We start from the raw sequence: 23,124 nt of genomic DNA, 5'->3' as shown, positions 1-23,124 counted from the left end.
TGAGCCATGGGAACTCCAAATTGTAGACACTTTTTAATAATTTCCAGAAACTTTTCCTTTTCAAGGACAGAAAAGGATGCGCAAAAGAGAACAGATATGTGAAAATGTACCTTAGTTTAATGCATATTTAAAAACCCACAGTGTAGGGTTTGTCAGACCTCCATTATCACCCTCATTTAATTCTTAGGCTTCTCCCAATGGTGAAATTATGGAAATGAGTAAGAACTGTTTCTGTACGTTAAGCATTGAGTGAGAAAAACAATGGTAGACTTTAGGGGGAAAAAATCATAGATACATAGTTTTTTATTGTACTTATTTTTTAATTTTATGTTTTTATTTATATTAGGATATTATACAATTTTCAAAGCTAACAACAGTCTTCTTAGTATGTGTAGTTGAAGCATAACAAAATAAAAGTATTTCACAAAAAGAAGTCCATATTACAGTACTATTGAAATATGAGGCATAGGATAATTATGCATTTGTGGGTTATAAACATAATACATTCATTTTCAAGAAAAAAACATTTAATATGAATAACGTTTTGGTTAAAATAAATATCATGTAAATGGTAACAGCAACACCCAAAGGATATTGATACAAGAATGGTGTTTTGTAATAGAGACTACGTGGAACAGTAAGCATTCGTGAAGTGGCTGTCGTGACTCGCTGAACTCACAACCACTGCACCCAGGCAAGCACCACTCTCTTTATACAGGGATGACCCTCCATCCACCCTTCCTCAGCTTCAGCCCACAAAACAAAGTCACCTCACCTTGTGCCCTAGGGAACTGGTACCAAAAGCTATTTAGAATCAGATGTACCTTCCATTTTACTGCTTCTCATATCAATTCAAATGTTTTACCTAATCAGTACAAAACGTACTTACCAACGGAAATATAAATAGAACAGTTTATAGGTGATGATAAAAATGAAAAGTTCTAATCATCTTCATAATTCTTTGAAATGATCCCGTTCACAATTAAAATTTGATTTTTGCACAGTGGTTTCTTCAACAAAAATAGGAACATTTAGATAAAAAAGATACAATATCAAAACAAAAAGTTTCCACATGCAGACAATACTAATGGGTTTCCCCGAACACTAAAGTCTTCCCAGCTATTTCCTTCTAGCAGAGAGATTCACTTCAAAGTTAAACATCTATGCTTAAGAGTCCTGGGTAGGGTTAAATGAATGACTTTTAAATCCATGTATTTTTACCGACGGCAAGAAAAAGGAGCATATCTGTTCCAACTAGAGAACATTTCATGTCAATTATTTTACATAAAAATGAACAGGACAAAAACGATCAACACAATTCCACTCGTCACTCTGGATGCAAGCGTGCGGGCGCCCAGTTAACGTTATACACAACCAGGACCCGGGGCACACGGTGCATCTGGCTCTCACATGAAGCACCGTCAGCCCCCTTTGCCTATCCCAAGATAAAAATGCCTTCCCCTCCTAACTGATTAAGGTACCATAGCTGATCAAACTTGTGGGGAAAAGAAAGAGTTTATACTTTTGCCCTCTGAACATGTGTAAAGTTTACAAATGAAAGTAAGCATGCAAATGATTTTGAGAAAAATACTTAGACGGAAAAACAAACCCAGCAGTGATACGGGCTAAAGGTAGGTTTCCCAGGGGCAGGATTTTCGGTCCCAGGGGACAGGGTAGCACGATGTCCTTAACCAGCGACTGCCACGCAGCCTTGTGGCTTCACGATTCTGTGAGGAACTGGTCACCGGGAACAAGAAAGGTGTTGAGGGAGAACATCTCCAGAGCAGCATTGGTGAAACTCGGCCCATTTCCTTATACTGCATGAGTGTTATTTTCATGCGTAAATACAGCACTTTGCCTAAGAGCTTCTCAACAGCAATGTTACTCTCATAAAAGTTCTGGCTGTGGTCATGGCCAGGGTTCATTTCTTGAAACATCTTCTGAGATGACAACCTTGTCCAATGAATTGAAACGGTACCACCACTCACAGGTACGGTATGACACACACCCCTTCTTCCTCTCTAACAAGACAAAGGGCATGCAGACGGGGTGGCCCAAAGGTTAAAAAGTTTAAAAAAAAAAAAAAAAGAGTTTTCAATCCAGGAAAAGTGTTGGTATAGCAATTATTTTTTATGGCTATTATGTTGTCAGAAAATCTGAAACATTCATGGATAAAATGCACATAGTATAAATAGGAAAATAACCTGAAGAATATAAAAAAATTTCTGAAGGGAATCAATCAGAACTTCAATAAAATCTATGAATAAAAACATGCTTACACTATAGTGTACAATCAGGAGTAGAGCATTTAAATTTATAAAGGAATTGAAATATAGTACTGCAAGATTATTCAAATAATATTTTTCAAATGTACAAACAATAGTCAAAACACCAGAAGAAGCCTTGGGTAATGTGTGCAACTTTCAAAATTACTATCACGCCAGTCAAACAAATCCTTAACCACTTTTTAACTGGATTCATTTATACCATTTTAATGCAAGGAGACTATCAAAGATAAGTAAAACAAAACAAAGCAAGAGAACTCTTCAGTGTCTGACTCACATTTTGACCCCCAATCATTTCACATTTAATAGTTGCATTTTGAATGTCTAAGCTAAGAATTTTAAACGTTTCTCAAATAATTTGTCTACATTTACCTTAAACATTTCTATACGAAAGCTGCAATGCTAAGACCTAAAACACATACTTCAAACTTTTAAAAATAAAATAATCACAAGTTCACAACTGTGTTCATCTCAAATGTCCACAAATGACTACAGAGTACACAAGTCACGTGTTCAGCTTTTCCTCAGGCTGCCAGTCTGTCCTAATGGGGCCAAGCTGAGCCCCTGATGTTTGGCACTGAGAGTCTATCTGAACACAACTTATTAGCACAAAACTCTAACTAATTTTAAAAATCTTTAGCTGTTAAAAACCACGGTGTCCTATTTGCTCTGCTAACACGCAATCTGATTATTCCGGAGTTGCCTGGGGTTGCGAGAAGGTGACCTAAACTGGTACAAAATGAAACGTAGACGAAAACTGGTTAAGGATTCAAAGCACGTTAGCTCTGAAATATTCATCTCAACACCCGAAAACAGGGAGGTATGATCTGCACAATACTTGAACATGTGTTGGGTCTGCTCCTCGCGCCACGGTGCTCAGCTGCTGGCGGTGCAGGTGTGCATCCTCTTGGCCACGTCGTACACGTAGGTGATGTCCGGTCGCTTCTCCGGATCTGGGTTGATGCACATGTTCACCAACTGCCGTAGCTGCAGAGAAAGCGAGTGCAGGGGGCCTCAGGAACAGGGGTCAGTTGGGAACCAGGAGCACATTTGGGAGGGCGGTAGATTCACGGGAAAGTACACTTTCTGCTACAGATTTGTCTAGAAATACATACTCATGACCTCGGTCGATGACTCTACAATTAGTTGTTGTTCTAAGAAGCGTCGTCAAGGCTCAGGGTGAATGTGGATGGAGCATTCACCACAATCAGAGGCTTTTCAGTGACCTTGTAATTCTCCACAGGCGTTTCATCAGGAGATAGCAGTCCCAAAAGACAGCATGTTTTAAACTAGAAGTCTCCAAATGAACTGTAGCTCTCTACACATTAATTTGTCTTTTTTTTTTTTTTTTTTTTTTTTTAGGGCCACATCCACGGCATATGGAGATTCCCAGGCTAGGAGTTGAATCAGAGCCACAGCTGCCGGCCTACACCACAGCCACAGCAATGTGGGATCCGAGTTGTGTTTGTGACCTACATCACGGCCACACCGGATCCTTAACCCACTGAGCGGGGCCAGGGATCGAACCTGCGTCCTCATGGATGCTAGTCAGATTTGTTTCCAACTGAGCCATGACGGGAACTCCCCACACATTAATTTAATTTGACCTAGAACTTACAACACCCTTGATAAGTTTAAATTTTCATAATTAGTTTACTATATATCTAAATTTATATAAGGAAACTAGGACAAATGGCTACCACATGCATTTATCATGAGCCAATTTGCATATACATAATATAAAGTGTTTATTCTGTATTAAAGTAAAAACACTCCTCCGAACTAAGACCAATAATAAGCAAATTAAGTAATGAATAGTATTCTAATCTTCAACTGTATCAAGCAGTATTCATGTCACCATTTTACAGAAGAGAAGGATGAGGTTTAAGAATACGGAGTTTCATTCTTAGTTCTAATTGCCGTATGTTTATGAAACCTCATGTCTTCAAAATCTGGTCTTTCATGGAAGATAAGCCATAATCAAGAGGAAGAACCAGATTGTTTAGCCTTAAAGTATGTTTTCAGAAATAATTCAGATACTCTGAAAATTTGCACAAACTTTCTGACCAGTATATTAGCACTTAGTTCAATTATGAGACTACTATAATTCCTTCATCAACTTATACCACGAAAAATTTTTCATCTGGAGAAATGAGAAGCTGGTGTTAAGTCTGTGGGCTGAATCTGTTAACAGTGCGATGAGGTGGCCATGACCAGTGAGCAAAGTCAGCTGCAAAGAAGGCACATGGACGGAGGGGCCGACAGACGACGGGGCCATGGAGCAAGGCTCACTCGATGCGCCTGCAGCCCTGTTTCCTAAGGTGAGACTCTGTCTTTGGAGGTTTATGTTTTCATCTACTCAAGGAAGAGATGACCTATGAGGATTCGTCTAGTTCTAATTTCTTAGATTATATGATTCTACCAGAATGAAGTCTAATGATTTAGCTTCCCATCTGAAAGTTCAACAATGTTGACAGTCATGTTAGATCCACTGAGAGAGTCTCAGGATTTCATTTTCTATTTCTTTCAATGGAGCAGAGGATAGCACTCAAAATCCTTAAGGGGTGTAGCAGTACGCAAGGCATTTAGTATGATGATCTAAGAGAAACTGCAATCAGAAAGAGGCTGGCATGTTCCCCATTCAAATTAAATACATCTATGTTGAATAGCAGTGGTGAGAGTGGGCATCCCTGTCTTGTTCCAGGTTTTAGTGGGAAGGCTTTCAGTGTTTCTCCATTGAGTATTATATTTGCTGTGGGTTTATCATAAATGGCTTTAATTATGTTAAGGAATGTTCCCTCTATACCCACTTTGGTGAGAGTTTTTATCATAAACGGATGTTGGACTTTGTCAAATGCTTTTTCTGCATCTATTGAGAGGGTCACGTGGTTTTTGACTTTTCTTTTGTTAATGTGGTGTATGACATTGATTGATCTGCGTATGTTGAACCATCCTTGTGAACCTGGGATGAATCCCACCTGGTCATGGTGTACGATCTTGTTGATATGTTGTTGGATTTGGTTGGCAAACTATTGCTTTTGGAATGGATTAACAATGAGATCCTGTGTAGCACTGAGAAGTATGTCTAGATACTTACAACAGAGCACAACAATGGGAGAAAAAATTATGTTTACATGTATGTGTAACTGGATCCCCATGCTATACAGTGGGGAAAAAATTGTGTTGGGGGAAATAATAAAAAAAAAATGAAACATCTTTACATAGATAGCAGTAGGAAAGGCATTTATGATACTTATATTTAAAAAGACAATGTGTTCTAACAGGTCACCTAGATGTCGGGAATTTGTTTAGAGATAAAAATGATAACCGGAGCAGAAAAGACGCCAACAAAAGATAATTGATATGAAAACTTATGATAGTCAACCAAGATACAAGCTGCCTAATACATCGGGATAGGACAAACATCCTAACCCACCGTAGCAAATGCCTGGTCCTCAACTGCTCCCGTGAGGAGAAAGCCACTGCAATTAGAGACTGATGCAGATGCAGCTGAAGAAGTCAGGGACCTCCAGCTCCCCCGAGGGGAAGACAGAGGCAGACAAGTCATCGAAAGAAGAGGCCAAGGGCAAGGTAAACAGAGAGGGGGTGGAGCGGGGGCTTCAGAAGGATGACAGGTGAACAGGAACCCCACCACAGGGGGTGCCACAGGACTGCAAGGTTTGCTTTTCCCTTCACATTTACGTGGTTCAATGTGCATCAGATACATGGTTTTGTCATACAAGATTTTCCTTTGCCAGAGGAATTATTAACAAGTATCATAGTATAAAATCAGATAATAGGAGTTCCTGTCATGGCTCAGCAGAAATGAATCTGACCGGCATCCATGAGGACACAGGTTTGATCCCTTGCCTCGCTCAGTGGGTCAAGGATATGGTGTTGCCATGAGCTGTGGTGTAGTTCACAGACATGGCTTGGATCCAGCGTTGCTGTGGTTTTGGTATAGGCTGGCAGCCACAGCTCCAATTGGACCCCCAGCCTGGGAATCTCCATATGCTGTGGCTGCAGCTGTAAAAAGAAAAGAAAAAAAAATCAAATGATACATAACATTTGCAACTCATTATGTTTATGAATCAAGTCATCTGTTGATAAATCTGTTCCTAAACTCTTTGCTCTATCGTAAACAAATTTATAAAAATTAAACCTTAAATAATTAAAAAATGCTTTGGCAGCTTCTCCCTCCCTGGCTACGCCACTATTTCCAGAGGATCCACTCTGCAAAACACACCACACTGGGCTGGGGACAGGGGACGATTCAGGCAAACCTGTGTCCAAAGGCAGCTCAGGACGTGAGAGGAAACACTGTCCTGCCTGGAGCCCAACGCTTGGCTCTTTTCTGGCTCTTCCTGCTCCATTATTCACTCATTCATTCACTGAACTCTTATTGAGTATTCCTGTGTCAGCCACTTTACTAGGAGGCAAGGATAAAGCAATGCATGAAACAGACGTGGTATCTGCCCTTCCACAGCTTCATTTCCTGTGGGGGACAGGTGGACACAGAACCAATGTGAGACAAGGGATCATAACACGCTCTATTGTACACGGCAAAGTGATGGCCATCTCTTGAGAGTCAGAGGTAAAGAGACTGCAGAGCAGCTGCCTAGGAAGGGATCACCACTTTCCTCTTCCCATCACCTTCGCAGCTCAAGAGCTGTTCCCTCTCACTGTCAAAGACACTCAGCAGACAGGACTGCCCCCCATTCCAATGACTGCCACCAGCACCTCGGGCCACTGTGACATCCATTTGGATCCTCTAGCGGATGCAAAGCTTCTTGATCACCTGGCATCAATCCTCATTTTTCCTTGTTTTTTTTATTTTTAATTTTAAAAAATTTTACTGGAGTATAATTGATTTACAATGTTGTGTTGGTTTCGGGTGTAGAGCAAAGTGATTGAGTTATACGTATACCCATTCTTTTTCAGATTCTTTTCCCATATACGTAATTACAGAATATTGAGCAGAGTTTCCTGGGCTATGCAGCAGGTCCTAGTTGGTTATCTATTTCATGTATAGTAGTGTGTATGTGTTAATCCCAGACTCCTAATTTATCACTCCCTACTGGGTCTCTGCTTTGGCAATCATACGTTTGTTTTCAAAATCCTTTGTCTCCTTCTATTCTGTAAATTGGTTCGTTTGCATCTTTTTAAAAAAAAAAAAAATTAGACTACCCATAGGTGATATAATATCTGTCTTGTTCTGATTTACTTCACTTAGTGTGATAACCTCTAGTTATAAATGGCATTATTTTGTTCTTTTTATGGTGAATATTCCACTGTATCTATGTACCACATTCTTATTCATTCCTTTGTTGATGGACATTTAGGTTGCTTCCATGTCTCGGCTATTGTAAATACTGCTGCACTGAACACAGGGATGCACATATCTTTTGAATATGGTTTGTCTCTGGATATACACCCAGGGAGGGGTAGGACTGCTGGATCATATGGCAGCTCTATTTTCAGTTTTTTCTCCATAGTGGTTATACCAATTTACATTCCCACCAACAGTGGAGGAGGGTTCCCTTTTCTCCACACTCCTCTCCAGCATTTATTGTTTGTAGACACTTTCACACTCTGACTGGTGTGAGATGATACCTCAGTGTAGTTTTGACGTGCATTTCTCTAATAATCCGTGACGTTGAGCATCTTTTCATGTACCTCTTGGCCATCTGTATGTCTTCTGTGAAGAAACGTCTATTTATATCATCTGCCATATTTTTGGGCTTTTTTTTTTTTTTCCTTTGGATAATAGAGCTGTGTAAGATGTTTGTATATTTTGGAGATTAATCCCTTATCAGTTGCTTTGTTTGCAAATAGTTGCTCCCAATCTGTGGGTTCTCTTTGCCTTTTGTTTATGGCTTCCTTTTCTGCACAAAAGCTTTTAAGTTTAATTAGGTCCCATTTGTTTATTTTTGTTTTTTTTTGCCCTTTACTTGAGATGGATCAAAAAAAAAAAAAACTGCTGTGATTTATGTTACAGTGTTCTGCCTATGTTTTCCTCTAGTTTTATAGTATCTGGTCTCACATTTAGGTCTTTAATCCATTTTGAGGTTTTTTTGTTGGTTTTTTTTTTTTTTTGGTGTGTGTGTGTATGGTGTTAGGGAATGTTCTAATTGCATTCTTTTGTATGTGCATCCCTGTGTTCACTGCATCACTTCCTGAAGAGACTGTCTTTTCGCCATTGTATTTTCTTGCCTCCTCTGCCATAGATTTCTGGACCATAAGTGCATGCATCTATTTCTGGGCTTTCTATCTTATTCCATTGATCCATATTTCTGTTTTTGTGCCAGTACCATGCTGCTTTGATTACTATAGTTTTATAGTATAGTCTGAATCTGGGAGCTTGATTCCTCCTGCTGTTTTTCTTTCTCAGGATTGCTTTGGCTATTGGAAGTCTTCTGTGTTTCCATAAACATTTCACAATTTTTTGTTTTAGATCTGTGAAAAATGCCATTGGTAATTTGATAGGGATTACAATGAATTTGTAGACTGCTTGGATAGTACAGTCATTTTGACAAAACTGATTTTTCCAAGCCAAGAACACAGTATATCTTTCCATCTTTTTGTGTCATCTTTTGATTTCTTTCATCAGTACCTTACAGTATTCAGAGTACAGGGCTTTTGCATCCCGTAGGTAGCTTTATTCCTAGGTATTTTATTCTTTTTGATGTGCTGGTAAATAAGACTGTTTCCTTAATTTCTCTTATCTTTTGGTGTGAGCATATAGGAATGCCAGAGATTTCTGCGTATTGATTTTGTATCCTGCAACCTTGCCAAATTCACAGATGATCTCTAGTAGTTTTCTGGTAGCATCTTTAGGATTTTCTATGTATAGTATCATGTCATCTTCAAACAGTGACAGTTTTCTGGTATCTTTTCCAATTTGGATTCCTTTTGCTTCTTTAACTTCTCTGACTGGCATGGATACGCCTTCCAAAATGTTGAATAAAAGTGGTGAGAGTGGACATCCTTGTCCTGTTCATGATCTTAGAGAAAATGCTTTTAGCTTTTCACTGTTGAGAATGATATTAGCTGGGGTTTTGTCCTACACAGCTTTTATTATGTTGATGTATATTCCTTCTATGTCCACTTTCCAGAGAGTTTTTATCATCAATGAGTGTTGAATTTTGTCAAAAGCTTTTTCTGCACTTATTGAGATTATCAATATATGGTTTTTATTCTTGTTTGTTCTCTTAGACTCTCATTTCTTTTCAGTATTTTTTTTCTGTACCAGTGATTTTCATCAGTCTTCCACCTCACTTACTCATTCCTCTGCAATCTGCTATTTGTTCTTTCTACTGAATGTTTTCTATTTCAGTTATTGAATTTTGGATCTCTGCTTGTTCAATCTTTAAATCTTCTATTTCTTTGTACAATTGCTCCTCTAATTTATCAACCCTTGCCTCCAGTTTTTTTTTTTTTTCCCCAGACCATCTTTACTATCATTATTCTAAAGTCTTTTTCATGGAGTCTGCTCATATCAAGCTCACTTATTTGTTTTTCTGGGCTTTTGTCTAGTTGCCTCGTTTGGCTTATATTCCTCTGCCTTTTCACTCTGTACAGCTTTTCATCTGGGCTCCTTTTTGTAAGACACAGGATTGTAGCCTCTCTTGCTGCTGGTGTCTGCCCCCCCTTGTGGCTAAAATTGGTACAGGGGCTTATTACAGGCTTCCTGATGGGAGGGACTGGTGCCTGCCCACTGGTAGGTGGAAGTGAATTGTGTCCCTCTGGTGGGTGAGGCTTTGTCTCTGGGTGTGATTAGGGGCAGCTGTGTGCCTAGGAGAACTTTACACAGCATGTTTGCTGAGGGGTTGTGTTTCCACCCAGTTTGTTGTTTGGCCTGGAGCTTCTCAGCTCTGACAGTGGGGCCAGATTTTTCCAAAATGGCAGCCTCCAGGGAAGCTCACACCTCTGTCTCCAATGTCCTGCCCCCACAATAAGCCACAGCCACCCCCTGCTTCCCAGAAGACCCTCCAAGAGCCACAGGTAGCCCTGACCCAGTTCTTACGGAGTCTTTGCTTTGCCCTGGGATCCAGTGTACATAGAATCCTCTGTGCGCCCTTCAAGAGAAGACTTGCTATTTCCCCCAGTCCTGGGGAGTTCCTGCACACAAGACCTGCTGGCCTTTAGCACCAAATGTTCTGGGGGCTCCTCCTCCCAATGCCATACCCCAAGGCTGGAGAACCTGACATGGGGTTCAGAACTCTCACTTCCATGGGAGAGCCTCTGTGATACAGTTATTTTCTGGTCTATAGGTCACCGACGAGGTGGATATGGGATTCCTTATATCGCAAAAGTGCCCCTCCTACCATCTCAACATGGCTGCTTCTTTGACACTGAGTAGAGAATATCTTTTTGGTAGTTTCCAATCTATTTGTTTTTTTGATGGTTGTTTAGCAGTTAGTTGTGATTTTGGTGTTTTTGTGAAAGAGGGTGAGTTTAAGTCCTTATACTCTGCCATCTTGTTCTAGTCTTATTCTTCAGTTTGTTGATGTGATGTGTATCACACTGATTCATTTGCAGGTGTTATAGAATCCTTGCATCCCTGGGATAAGTCTCACTTGATCATGGTATACGATCCTTTCCATGTATTGTTGGATTTGGTTTGCTAGTATTTTGTTGAGGATTTCTGCCCCTGTGATAGTGGCCTATAATTTTCTTTTTGTGTGGTATCTTTGGTTTTGGTATTAGGATGAGAGTGGTCACACTGAATGAGTTTGGGGGTGTTCCTTCCTCTACAATTTTTTTTGGAAGAGTTTCAGAAGGATAGGTGTTAACTCTTCTCTAAATGTTTAACAGAATTCTCCTGTGAAGCCATCTAGTCCTGGACTTTTATTTGTTGGAAGTTTTTTAATTGCAATTTCAATTTCAGTACTTGTGATAGATCTGTTCATATTTTCTATCTCTTCCTGGTTCAGTCTTGGAAGAATGTACATTTCTAAGAACCTGTCCATTTCTTCTAGGTTGTCCATTTTATTGGCATATACTTGCTTGTAGTAGTCTCTTATGATCCTTTGTGTTACTGTGGTGTCAGTTATAAATTCTCTTTTATGTCTAATTTTATTAACTTGAGACTTCTTTATTTCTTGATCAATCTGGCTAAAGGTTTAATTTTGTTAATCTTTTTGAAGAACCAGCTTTAAGTTTAATCAATCTTTTGTCTCTATTTCATTTATTTCTGCTTAGATTTCTTCCCTTCTACTACTTTGAGTTTTGTTCTTCTTTCCCTAGTTGTACTAGTTGTAAGTTCTTTCCCTTCTTTCCCTAGTTGTAAGTTTAGGTTCTTTGAGATTTTTATTGTTTCCTGAGGTAAGATTGTATTGCAGTAAGCTTTCCTCTAAAACTGCTTTTTTTGTGTCCCCTAAGTTTTGGATTGTCATGTTTTTCTTCTCATTTGACTCTAGGTATTTTTTGATTTCCTCTTTGGTGCTCCATTGGTTGTTTAGTAACATACTGTTTAGCCTCCAGATATCTGTAGTTTTTTTTTTTTTTACATTTTTAAAGATTATTTATTTCTAATCTCATAGTGTTGTTGTGGGAAAAGATGCTTGAGATGATTTCAATTTTCATAACTTGAACAAGGCTTGATTTGTGGCCCAGGATGTGATCTATCCTGGAGAATATTCCATGTGTACCTGAGAATAAAGTGCACTCTGCTGCTTTCAAGTGGAGTGTCCTATAAATGTCATTCAGGTCCATTTGGTCTAAGGTGTCCTTTAAGGGCTGTGTTTCCTCATTGATTTTGTTTGGATGATTTGTCCATTTTAAGTAGGTGTTAAAATCCCTCACTATTACTGTGTTACTGTCCATTTCTCCTTTTGTGACTCTTCTGATTTGCCTTATATGTTGAGGTGCTCCTATGCTGGGTGCATATGTATTTAAAATTCACAATCTTGGATTGATCCCTTGATCATTATGTAGTGTCCTTCTTTGTCTCTGTGTATCAGTATTTATTTTAAACTCTACTTTATCTGATGTGTATAGATCAGATGAGTATCACTACACCATTTTTATTTTTTTTCTCTTTTTTTAGGGCTGTACACAAGCATATAGGAGTTCCCAGACTAAGGGTCGAATCTGAGCTACAGCTGCCAGCCTACACCATAGTCATAGCAATGTGGGATCTGAGCCGCATCTGTGACCTACACCATAGCTCATGGCATTGCCAGATCTTTAACCCAATTAGAAAGGCCAGGGATCAAACCCTCTTCCTCATGGACCCTAGTTGGGATCATTAACTGCTGAGCCACGAAGGGAACACCCAATTCCAACTTTTGATTTCTTTTTGCATGGAATAATTTTTTCATCCTCTCACATTCCATCTGTATCCTTAGATTTGAAGTAGTCCCTTGTAGACAGCATATACATGGGTATTGTTTTCTACCCATTCAGCCAATCTATGCCTTTTGGATGGAGCATTTAATCAATTTATATTTAAGGTAATTATCAAAATGTATGTTCTTATAGCCATTTTATTAATTGTTTTGTATTTGCTTTTTTCCTCCCTTATTTTTTGTTCTCTTCTCTTGTCATGTGATGACTATATAGTGTTGTGTTTGGGTTGCTTTTTCTTTTATGTGTATCTATCGTATTATGCTTTGTCCATGAAATTGTGATACAGCAGTCTACACACACACACACACACACACACACACACACACACACACACAGTTTTCAGTTGTTGGTCTCTTAATTTCAAATGCACTTCCTAATATCCTGCATTTGTACTCTTCTCACAATTGCTGGTTTTGATATATTTGTGTGTGGATAATTTCATACTTTTACTATATAGTTTGCCTTTACCAGTGAGCATCCCCATTCTCAATTTTCTGGTTTCTAGTTGTTGCTTTTCTGGTTCTGCCTAGAGAAGTTCCTTAAGCATTTGTTATAAAGCTGGTTTGGCGATGCTGAATTCTCTTTTGCTTTTCTGTGAAGCTTTTGATTTCTGCATTTGATTTCTTCAAATCTGACCAGAACAGTCCTGGGCAGAGTATTCTCTTTATTATTATTATTATTGCTCAATGAATTTATTACATTCGTAGTTGTACAATGATCATCACAATCCAATATTATATGATTTCCATCCCACAACCCAAACACATCCCCCCACCCCTCAAACTCTCTTCCAGAGACCATATGTTTTTCAATGTCTGTGAGTCAGTATCTGTCCTGCAAAGAAGTTTAGTCTGTCCTTTCTTCAGATTCCACATGTCAGTGAAAGCATTGGAATGTTGGTGTCTCATTGTATGGCTGACTTCACTTAGCATGATAATTTCTAGGTCCATCCATGTTGCTAAAAATGCTGGTACTTTGTTCCTTTTAATGGCTGAGTAATATTCCATTGTGTATATGTACCACATCTTCTTGATCCACTCCTCTGTCAATGGACATGGAGGCTGTTTCCATGTTTTGGCTATTGAAAAGAGGGCTGCAGTGAACATCGGAGTACATGTGTCTTTGCGAGTCATGGTCTTCACCGGAGAGATGCTCAGAAGTAGGATTGTTGGATCAAATGGTGGTTCTATGTTTAGTTTTCTGAGGCATCTCCATACTGTTTTCCACAGTGGTTGCACCAATTTACAATCCCATCAACAGTGTAACAGGGTTCCTTTTTCTCCACACCCTCTCCAGCATTTATTGTTTGGAGACTTTTTGATGCTGGCCATTCTGGCTGGTATAAGGTGGTACCTCATCGTGGTTTTGATTTGCATTTCTCTAATGATGAGTGACGTTGCACATCTTTTCATGTGTTTTTTGGCCATCTGTTTATCTTCTTTGGAGAATGGTCTGTTTAGATCTTCTGCCCATTTTTTGATGGGGTTGCTTGTTTTTTTGGTATGGAGCTGCAGAAGGTGTTTATAAATTTTGGAGATCAATGCCTTGTCAGTTGATTCATTAGGGCAGAGTATTCTTGATTGTAGGTTTTTCCCTTTCATTACTTTCAATATATTAGGCCACTCCCTTCTGGCCTGCAGTTTCTGCTGAAAAAAATCAGCTAATTACCTTATGGGGATTCCCTTGTGTATTGTTTGTTGTTTTTCCCTTGTTGCTTTTAATATTTTCTCTTTGTCTTATTGCTTTTAATATTTTCTTTTTGTCTTAATTTTTGTCAATTTGTTTAATATATGTCTCAGTATTTTCTACCTTGGGTTTATCCTGTATAAGACTCTGTGCTTCCTGGACTTGAGTGACTGTTTCCTTCCCCATATTAGTTTTCAGCTATTATCTCTTCAAAATATTTTCTCAGGTCCTTTCTCTCTCCTCCTTCTAGGATCCCTAGCATGTAAAGGCTGGTGAAATTAATGTTGTCCCAGAGGTCTCTGAGACTGTCCTCCTTTCTTTTCATTCTTTTTTCTTTATCCTGTCCACAGCAATGATTTCCATTATTTTGTCTTCCAGCTCATTTATTCATTCTTCTGCCTCATTTACAATGCTATTATTCCTTCTAGTGTATTTTTCATTTCAGTTATTTTATTGTTCATCTGTTTGTTCTTTATATTTTCTAGCTCTTTGTTAAACATCTCTTGTATCTTCTTAGTCTGTGCCTACTTCTTTTTTCTGAGATGTATCATCTTTACTATCATTACTCTGAATTCTTTTTCAGATAGATTGCCTAGCTTCATTTTACTTAGTTGTTTTTGTGCTATCTTACCTTGTTCCTTCGTCTGGAACATATTTTTCTGCCATCTCATTTTGTCTAATTTTCTGTGTTGGCAGTCTCTGTTCTGCAAGCTGCAAGGATCGTAATTCCTTTTGCTTCTGGTATCTTCCCCCTTGTGGGTGAGGCTGGTCCAGGGCTTGTGTAGGTTTCCTGGTTAGAGGGACTGGTGGTAGAACTAGGTATTGTCCTTCTGGTTGGCAAGGCACTGTCAACGGGTGTTTGTGTTTAAAGGTGGCTGTGAGCTCAGTAAAATTTTAGGCAGCCTCTCTGCTGATGGGGGAAATGTGTTTCTACCCTGCTGATCGTCTGACCTGAGGCATCCAGCACTGGAGACTGCAGGTTGTTGGGTGGGACTAGGTCTTGGTACCCAAGATGATGAGCTCTGGGAGAACTCACGCAGATCAGCATTTCCTGGGGCCTCCATAACCAGTGTTCTTGCCTGCACTTGAGCCACAGCTGACCAACTGCAACTCTACGAGACTGCAAAACTTAAAGGTAAGTCCAGCACAGGCTAGTCTGGAGTCACTGCTTTGTGCTGTGTCCCAGTGAATGTGAAATATTGTGTAGGTCCTTCCAAGAGTGGAATGTCCATTTCCTGCAGTCCTTTGGAGTTCCTACACTGAGCCCTAGTGGCCACTAAGGCCAAATGCCCTGGGGTCTCCTCTTGCCGATGTAAGACACTCTGGCTGGGGAGCCTCATGTGAGGCTCAGAACTCTCACTCCTGTTAAGAGTCCTCTACAATATAATTATTTTCCAGCTTGTAGGTAGCCCACCTGATGGGTATCAGATTTGATAGTATCATGAAAGTATTCCTTCTAACATCTGATTGTGACATCTTCTTTGTACTGGATATAGGATATCTTTTTTGGTAGGTTCCAGTCATTTTGTTGATTATTGTTCAGCAGTTCATTGTGATTTTGGTGTTTTCGTGAGAGCATATGAGCTAAGGCCTTCTCTGCCACATTGAATGGATTTCAGTCCTCACGTTCGTCCCATCTTAGTCTCTGCCTCCCAAGGTCATAGCTACTCCTTACAACACGCAGTATCACATTAGAAATGTAAGCATGGGTGTTTCCTGCACACTTCTCCCAGACGATGTGCTCTGATTGGACTGAGACTGTCCCCAAATCCTTCTCTCCTGGTCAGTCCTCATCTCTCATGTTCATTATGAGTCCAGACCTCAGAGCACAGCCCTCAAATTACTTCCTGGAAGCACCATTAAGAATTAATCTCTTGTCTTTTCAGTGTACCTCCTCTGAAAACTGCTTTCCCTGCTTCTACACCAGGATGGATACCGAGGACAACATGCAGCTGGAGTCACTGGTGTTATGCTCACAGGCCCTTACAGGAAGTATTCCAATCATATTTGAGTAGAAGAAAGTTTTGTCTTCTCTGAAGAGCAGGTATACTTCTTACTTACAGAAACAATTTTCTTTCTGCTTCCCTTAGTCGTGACAATACTTCCTACTTACAGAAATGATTTTCTTTCTGCCTCCTTTAGTCATGACAGAAACACAGATCAGCCACTGCTGCATTCTTAACCAGGAAGGAAGATACATTTACCTCCCCTTGGCTTCTCGGTTCTGAATTTGACTCCTGTTTCTATTTTAATAACTTTACCATTAAAGGCATGACTTACGAGTTATCTCACATCCTTTTTGGAAAAAGGTGGATTGAAAGATGTTATGGGAGATTTATATATGCCTACATTCTTAATTTGATGTAATTTTCCTTGATATGTATAATTATTGATTATTCTAAAAATACATTTAAATTGATATTAATATTAACCTAGTGGAGGGAAAATCAGTTCCAATAGTCTTTTGGCAAAGTAATTGGGAAAGAAAAATCCTAACAAATAACTTGCTACTTTTATGTTACAAACAGCCTTGGACCAAATTTTATCTCTTTAACTAATAATGTGATTAATAATCCAAATTCATACGGATCCATGAATAGTGTCTTGTCACACCAGACAATTTAAGTTCTGTTAAGTAAGGTCACTTCTCAACCTTCTTTTAACATATATAGAAGTATAGTATCACAGTTAGATGGTGGAGTTACCTGTTCTTCTGACAAAGGAGGATAAAACTGTCACTTACACATTTGAATATAAAAATAACATTAACAGATGGGAGAAGGGGTTAAAAAGCCATTAATTAGAGGAAGAGAAGAAACTCTTACCCTTGCTAACTTGTCTCCAAACTTGAGTTGTTAAACAGCTAAACCCAACAGGCTGACTCTCTGGGTTATTCTGGGTGTATTTCTGCAGCTGCCAGACAATCTAGAAGCCATTCTTCTGATAGAGAAGCTCCTCAGAAGCAGGAGTTATTGTTCCTAAGGGACCGGTGGACAACTGGAATCCAGTCTCCTGAACACTGTCAGATCAGAAGACATCCCATTTGCTCTATGAGCTAACTCTGGGGTTTCAAGGCTCTTTCCCATGCCAGGGCAGAGAAAAAACCATTTTCTAAAAGCTGGTACGTACTCAGTTCTTAATTTCCAGATTTGTATTCTGACTAGGGTGACCACTTTCATGTTATTTGTAATCTGACTCAGTCATTAAAGTGACAGTGACTCCCTCCAAAGAAAATGTACTTGAATTCTAACCTGGGACAATTTTTTATACCAGATTATGAATTTACATAGAGAATCATAAAAGTCTCTAAGCTTTCTAAAACACAGTCAGACATCACATATTAAAAAAAAAAAATCATCTCAGTGATCTCCTCAATATTAGTCTTACTTTTTCCTGCAAACCTTGGGAAAAGAGACTACTTTAAAAATCCTGAACAATTATCCAACTCTTTAAGATGACTCTAAGCGGGAGTTCCTGTCGTGACGCAGTGGTTAACGAATCCAACTAGGAACCATGAGGTTGCGGGTTCAATCCTTGGCCTTGCTCAATGGGTTAAGAATCCAGTGTTGCCGTGAGCTGTGGTGTAGGCTGCAGACATGGCTCAGATCCCTTGTTGCTGTGGCTCTGGCATAGGCCAGTGGCTACAGCTCTGATTTGACCCCTAGCTTGGGAATCTCCATATGCCACAGGAGCAGCCCTAGAAATGGCAAAAAGACAAAAATAAATAAATAAATACAAAATAAATAATTTTTAAAAAAAGATGACTCTAAGTACTACATTATTAACCACATTCAAGGAAAACACATGTTCATATAGTAACCCGAAGAATTTTATATATATTCTTTTATGTCAGATTTTAACTTCTAATAATATTATTAGGCAATCACTTGCTCAAAAATATTTTTGTGTTTGAATTGAGGGGATTAGCTTTCCATTTGTTAAATTATAGAAATAATTCCAAAATCAGCAGATATTACATTAATAAAAATAAACATAAGGAGCTACTTCATGGTTTATGCTATCTTGAGAAAACTGTTTAGTTTGTATTCCTTTACATGTTTGTAAAAACATGTACTCCATCGTTTTTTCAAAAAATTGTTTTCTAGAACAAGTTAAAGAGTATGGCAAAAATAAAGGTCTGAATATTTAAGAGCCTTTACAAAATCAAAGAAGAAATAACTGTTTAATTCAGATGTTTATGGGAAATTTAAAAAGCACAGAAACATTTAAATGAGAAAAAGAATTTTTTCATTTATAAAGTATACATGAACTCTCTATAACATTTCTAAAGGATTATGAAATCATAAGTCATATGGAAATTAATGAATATTTCCAGTAAAATGGAAATATATTCTGACCGATATATCTCTAAAGAAATACCAGGAGACAGGATTAAGATGGCAGAGTAGAAAGACTGGTGCTCACCTTCTCTCATGAAAACAAAATTACAACCAAATACTGAACAACCTTCAACCAAATAGACTGAAAACTACCAAAAAAAGATATCCTACTCCAAAAAATAAAGAGGAGGCCACATCAAGACTGTAGGAGGGGTGATTATGTGATATAAGCAACCCCATACCACTAGGCCGGATGGCCCACAGACTGGAAAGTAACCATATCAAAACAGACTCACCCATGGGAATGAGCGTTCCAAGTTCGTCAGGTTCCTACACATAGGGATCTGGCAGTGGGAGGAAGAGCCCCCAGAGCATTTAGTGTTAAGAGCCAGTGGGGCTTGTGTACAGAAGCTCCATGGGACTGGGGGAAATGGGGACTCCATTCTTGAAACATGCACAGAGGCTTTCATGTATGCTGGGTCCTAGGGCAAAGCAAAGACTCCATAGGAATCTGGGTCAGACCTCCCTGTGGTTCTTGGAGGATCTCCTGAGTAAACACGGGGTGACTGTGGCTCGTTGTGGGAGAAGGACACTGGAGGCAAAGGTATAATCATCAGCATGTGTTCTGCTAGAGGTGGTCATTTTGGAAAAATCTGGCCCTACCCATCAGGGCTGAGAAGCCCCAGGCCAAACAACCAACTGAGTGGGAACACAATCCCACCTGTCAGCAAATACAGGCTGTCTAAAGAGCCCGCTCCCTACCCAGACACACAGCCACCTCTAATCACACCTAGAAACAAAGCCCCAGAGACCACAGGGATAAGAATCAGCTCCACCTACCAGTCAGCAGGTCACTCCCATCAGGAAGCCTGTAGCAATCTCCTGTACCAACTTCAGACGTAAGGGGGGCATACATCAGAAGCAAGAGAGGCTACAACTCCATTGTTTGCAAAAAGGAGACCACACTAAAAATCTATCCAAAATGAAAAGGCAGAGAATTATGACTCAGATAAAGGAATAAGGAAAAAAAAAAACCAGATAAACAGCTGAGTGATCTGGAGATTACCAACCTCCATGAAAAAGTCTTTAGAATAATGATAGTAAAGATGATTCAAGATCTTTGAAATAAACTGGAGGCAAAGATTGATAAATTACAGGAAATACTGAACAAAGAAACAGAAGTTTTAAAGATTAAGCAAGCAGAGATGCAAAATACAGTAACTGATACTTTAAAAATTCACCAGAAGAAACCAAAAGCAGATACAGGAGGCAGAAGAACAAATAAGTGAGGTGGGAGACAGACTGGTGGAAATCATTGACGTAGAACAGAAACAGGAAAAAAGAATGAAAAAAAAAAAGAAGACAGTCTAAGAGAACTCTGGGACAACTTCAAACACACCAACCTCTGTAGTATAGGGGTTCCAGAAGGAGAAGAAAGAGAGAAAGGGTCAGAGAAATGGCCAAAAACTTCCCTAACATAGGAAGGGAATCACGCACTCAAATCCAGGAAGCACAATGAGGACCATATAAAATAAACCCAAGGGGGAACACCCTGAGACACATATTAATCAAACTGACCAAAAATAAAGACAAAGAGAAAATACTGAAAGCAGCTGGGGAAAAGCAACAAATAACACACAATGGAACCCTAATAAGGTTATCAGCTGACTTATCAGCAATAACTCTGCAGGCCATTACTTAAAGTGATGAAAAACCTGACATGGCAAGGCTCTTATTCAGATTTGAAGGAGAAATCAAAAGCTTAATAGATGAGCAAAAGCTAAGAGAATTCAGCACCACTAAACCAGCTTTACGACAAACACTAAAAAAACTTCTCTAGGTGGGAAAGAAAAGACAACTAGAAACAAAAATATTGCAAATGACAGGGCTCACCAGTAAAGGCATACATACAGAAATGAAAGGAAATCATCAACAAATATGCTACCAAAATCAGAAATCACGAGGAGGGTACAAATGCGGGATACAGGAAGTGCATTTGCAATTAAGAGGCCAACAGCTTAAAACAATGTTGTATGCATATAGACTCCTATATGAAAACTTCATGGTAACTGCAAATCAAAAATCTACAATAGACACACACACAAATAATAAAAAGCACTCCAAAAACAACATGGAAAATAGTTATCAAACAATAAGAGAGCAAAACAGGAAGGGAAGATAAAAGGCCAACAAAAACAAATCCCAAACAATTAACATAATAGCAATAAGAACACACATATCAATAATTACCTTAAATGTAAATAGACTAAATGCCCCAACCAAAAGACACAGACTGGCTGAACTGATACAAAACTAAGACCCACATATATGCTGTCTTCAAGATCCACTTTTGTTTTAGGGACACATACAAACTGAAAGTGAGGGGATGGAAGAAAATATTCCATGCAAATAGAAATCAAAAGAAAGCTAGAGTAGCAATTCTCATATTAGATAAAATAGACCTTAAAATAATATTAGACATAGGACATTACATAATGATCAAAAGATCAATCCAAAAAGAAGATATAATAATTGTAAATATATATGCACCCAACATAAGATCACCTCAATATGGTAAAGCAACTGCTAATAACCTTAAAAGGAGAAACTGACAATAACAAATAATAGCGGGGGACTTTAACACCCCACTTCCAGTAATGGACAGATCATACAGACAGGAAATCAACAAGGAAACACAGACCTTAAATGATGCATTAGACCAGATGGACTTACTAGATATTTATAGAATATTCCATCCAATAGCGGCAGTTACAGATTCTTCTCAAGTGCACACAGAACATTCTCTAGGACAGATCACATTCTGGGCCACAAATCAAGCCTCAGTAAATTTAAGAAAATGGAAATCTTATCAACCATTTTTTCTGACCACAGAAGTAAATAAGGAAAAAACCACAATAAATAAATGAATAAATAAACCCACAAACACGTGGAGCCTAAACAAAATGCTACTAAACAAACAATGGATCACTAAAGAAATCAAGGAGGAAATTTAAAAATACCTAGAGGCAAATGCCAACAAAGACACAATCCAAACGTATGGGATGCAACAAAAGTAGTTCTAAGAGGGAAGTTAATAGCAACGCAAGCCTACCTCAGAAAACAAGAAAAACCTCAAACAACTTTACACCTTAAGCGGCTAGAGAAAGAACAGAAGGAAAGAAACCATAATGATCAGAGCAGAAATAAATGAAATAGAAATGAAGAAAACCACGGAAAAGATCAATGAAACTAAAACCTGGTTCTTTGAAAAGATCAACAAAATTGATAAACTTTTAGCCAGATTCAACAATAAAAAAAAGGGAGGACTCAAAATCAATAAAATTGGAAATGAAAAATAAGTTACAATGGATATCCTGGAAGTAAAAAGGATCATAAGAAACTACTATATGCAACTATATGCCAATAAAATGACAAACCTAGAAGAAATGGACAAATTCTTAGAAAAGTACAATCTTTCAAGACTAAAGCAAGAAGAAATAGAAAAGATGAATGGACCAATCACAAGTACTGACACTGAAACTGTGATTAAAAAACTTCCAACAAACAAAAGTCCAGGATCAGATGGCATCACAGGCAAATTCTATCAAAAATTTAGAGAACAGTTAACACCCATCTTTCTGAAACTATTCCAAAAAAAAACTGCAGAGGACAGAACACTCCCAAACTCATTCTATGAGGCCACCATCACCCTGATACCAAAACCAAAGATACTACAAAAAAGAAAATTACATGCCAGTATCATTGATGAACATAGATGCAAAAATCCTCAACAAAATACTAGCAAACCAGATCCAGCAATACAAGAAAAGGATCACACACCATGATCAAGTGGGAATTAGTCCAGGAATTCAAGGATTTTTCAATATCCACAAATCAATCAGCATGATACAGCACATTAAAAAACTGAAGAATAAAAACCATATGATCTTCTTGGAGTTCCCACCGTTGCTCAGTGGAAACAAACCCAACTAGTATCTACAAGGATGCAGGTTCAATCTCTGACCCTGCTCAGTGGGTTAAGGATATGGCGTTTCCACGAGCTGTGGTGTAGGTCAGCAGTTGAAGCTCAGATTCGACCCCTAGTCTGGGAACCTCCATACGCCACACCTGCAGCCCTAAAAGAAAAGCAAAAAAAAAAAGCAAAAAAAAAAACACAAAACCAAACAAAAAAACATATTATCCTCTCAATATATGCAGAAAAAGCTTTTGACAAAATACAACACCCATTTCTGATAAAAACCATCCATAAAGTGGGCATAGAGGGAACGAACCTACCTCAACATAATGAAGGCCAAATACTACCATCCCACAGCTAAAATCATTCTTAATGGTGAAAAGCTGAATGAATTCCCACTAAGATCAGGAGCGAGACATGGATGTCTGCTCTCACCACTGCTTTTCAACATAGTTTTGGAAGTCTTAGCCACCACAATCATAGA

General features: G+C 38.8%; 1 protein-coding gene across 2 annotated transcripts in view; it reads right to left on the bottom strand.

Moving 5' to 3' along the window:
- Positions 1–312: 312 nt before the first annotated feature.
- NEK7 (NIMA related kinase 7) overlaps positions 313–23,124 on the bottom strand; it is a 157,729-nt gene continuing 134,917 nt past the window's right edge. For both annotated transcript variants that reach the window (XM_047755524.1, XM_047755525.1), the window contains one exon: positions 313–3,272. In XM_047755524.1, coding sequence (XP_047611480.1) covers positions 3,162–3,272 — 111 coding nt within the window. In that variant the 3' untranslated portion in view covers positions 313–3,161. The remainder of the gene's footprint in view (positions 3,273–23,124) is intronic.

Source organism: Phacochoerus africanus, chromosome 12, assembly GCF_016906955.1.
Source record: "Phacochoerus africanus isolate WHEZ1 chromosome 12, ROS_Pafr_v1, whole genome shotgun sequence".
Lineage (NCBI taxonomy): Eukaryota > Metazoa > Chordata > Mammalia > Artiodactyla > Suidae > Phacochoerus > Phacochoerus africanus.
This window is presented reverse-complemented; position numbering and strand designations above follow the sequence as displayed.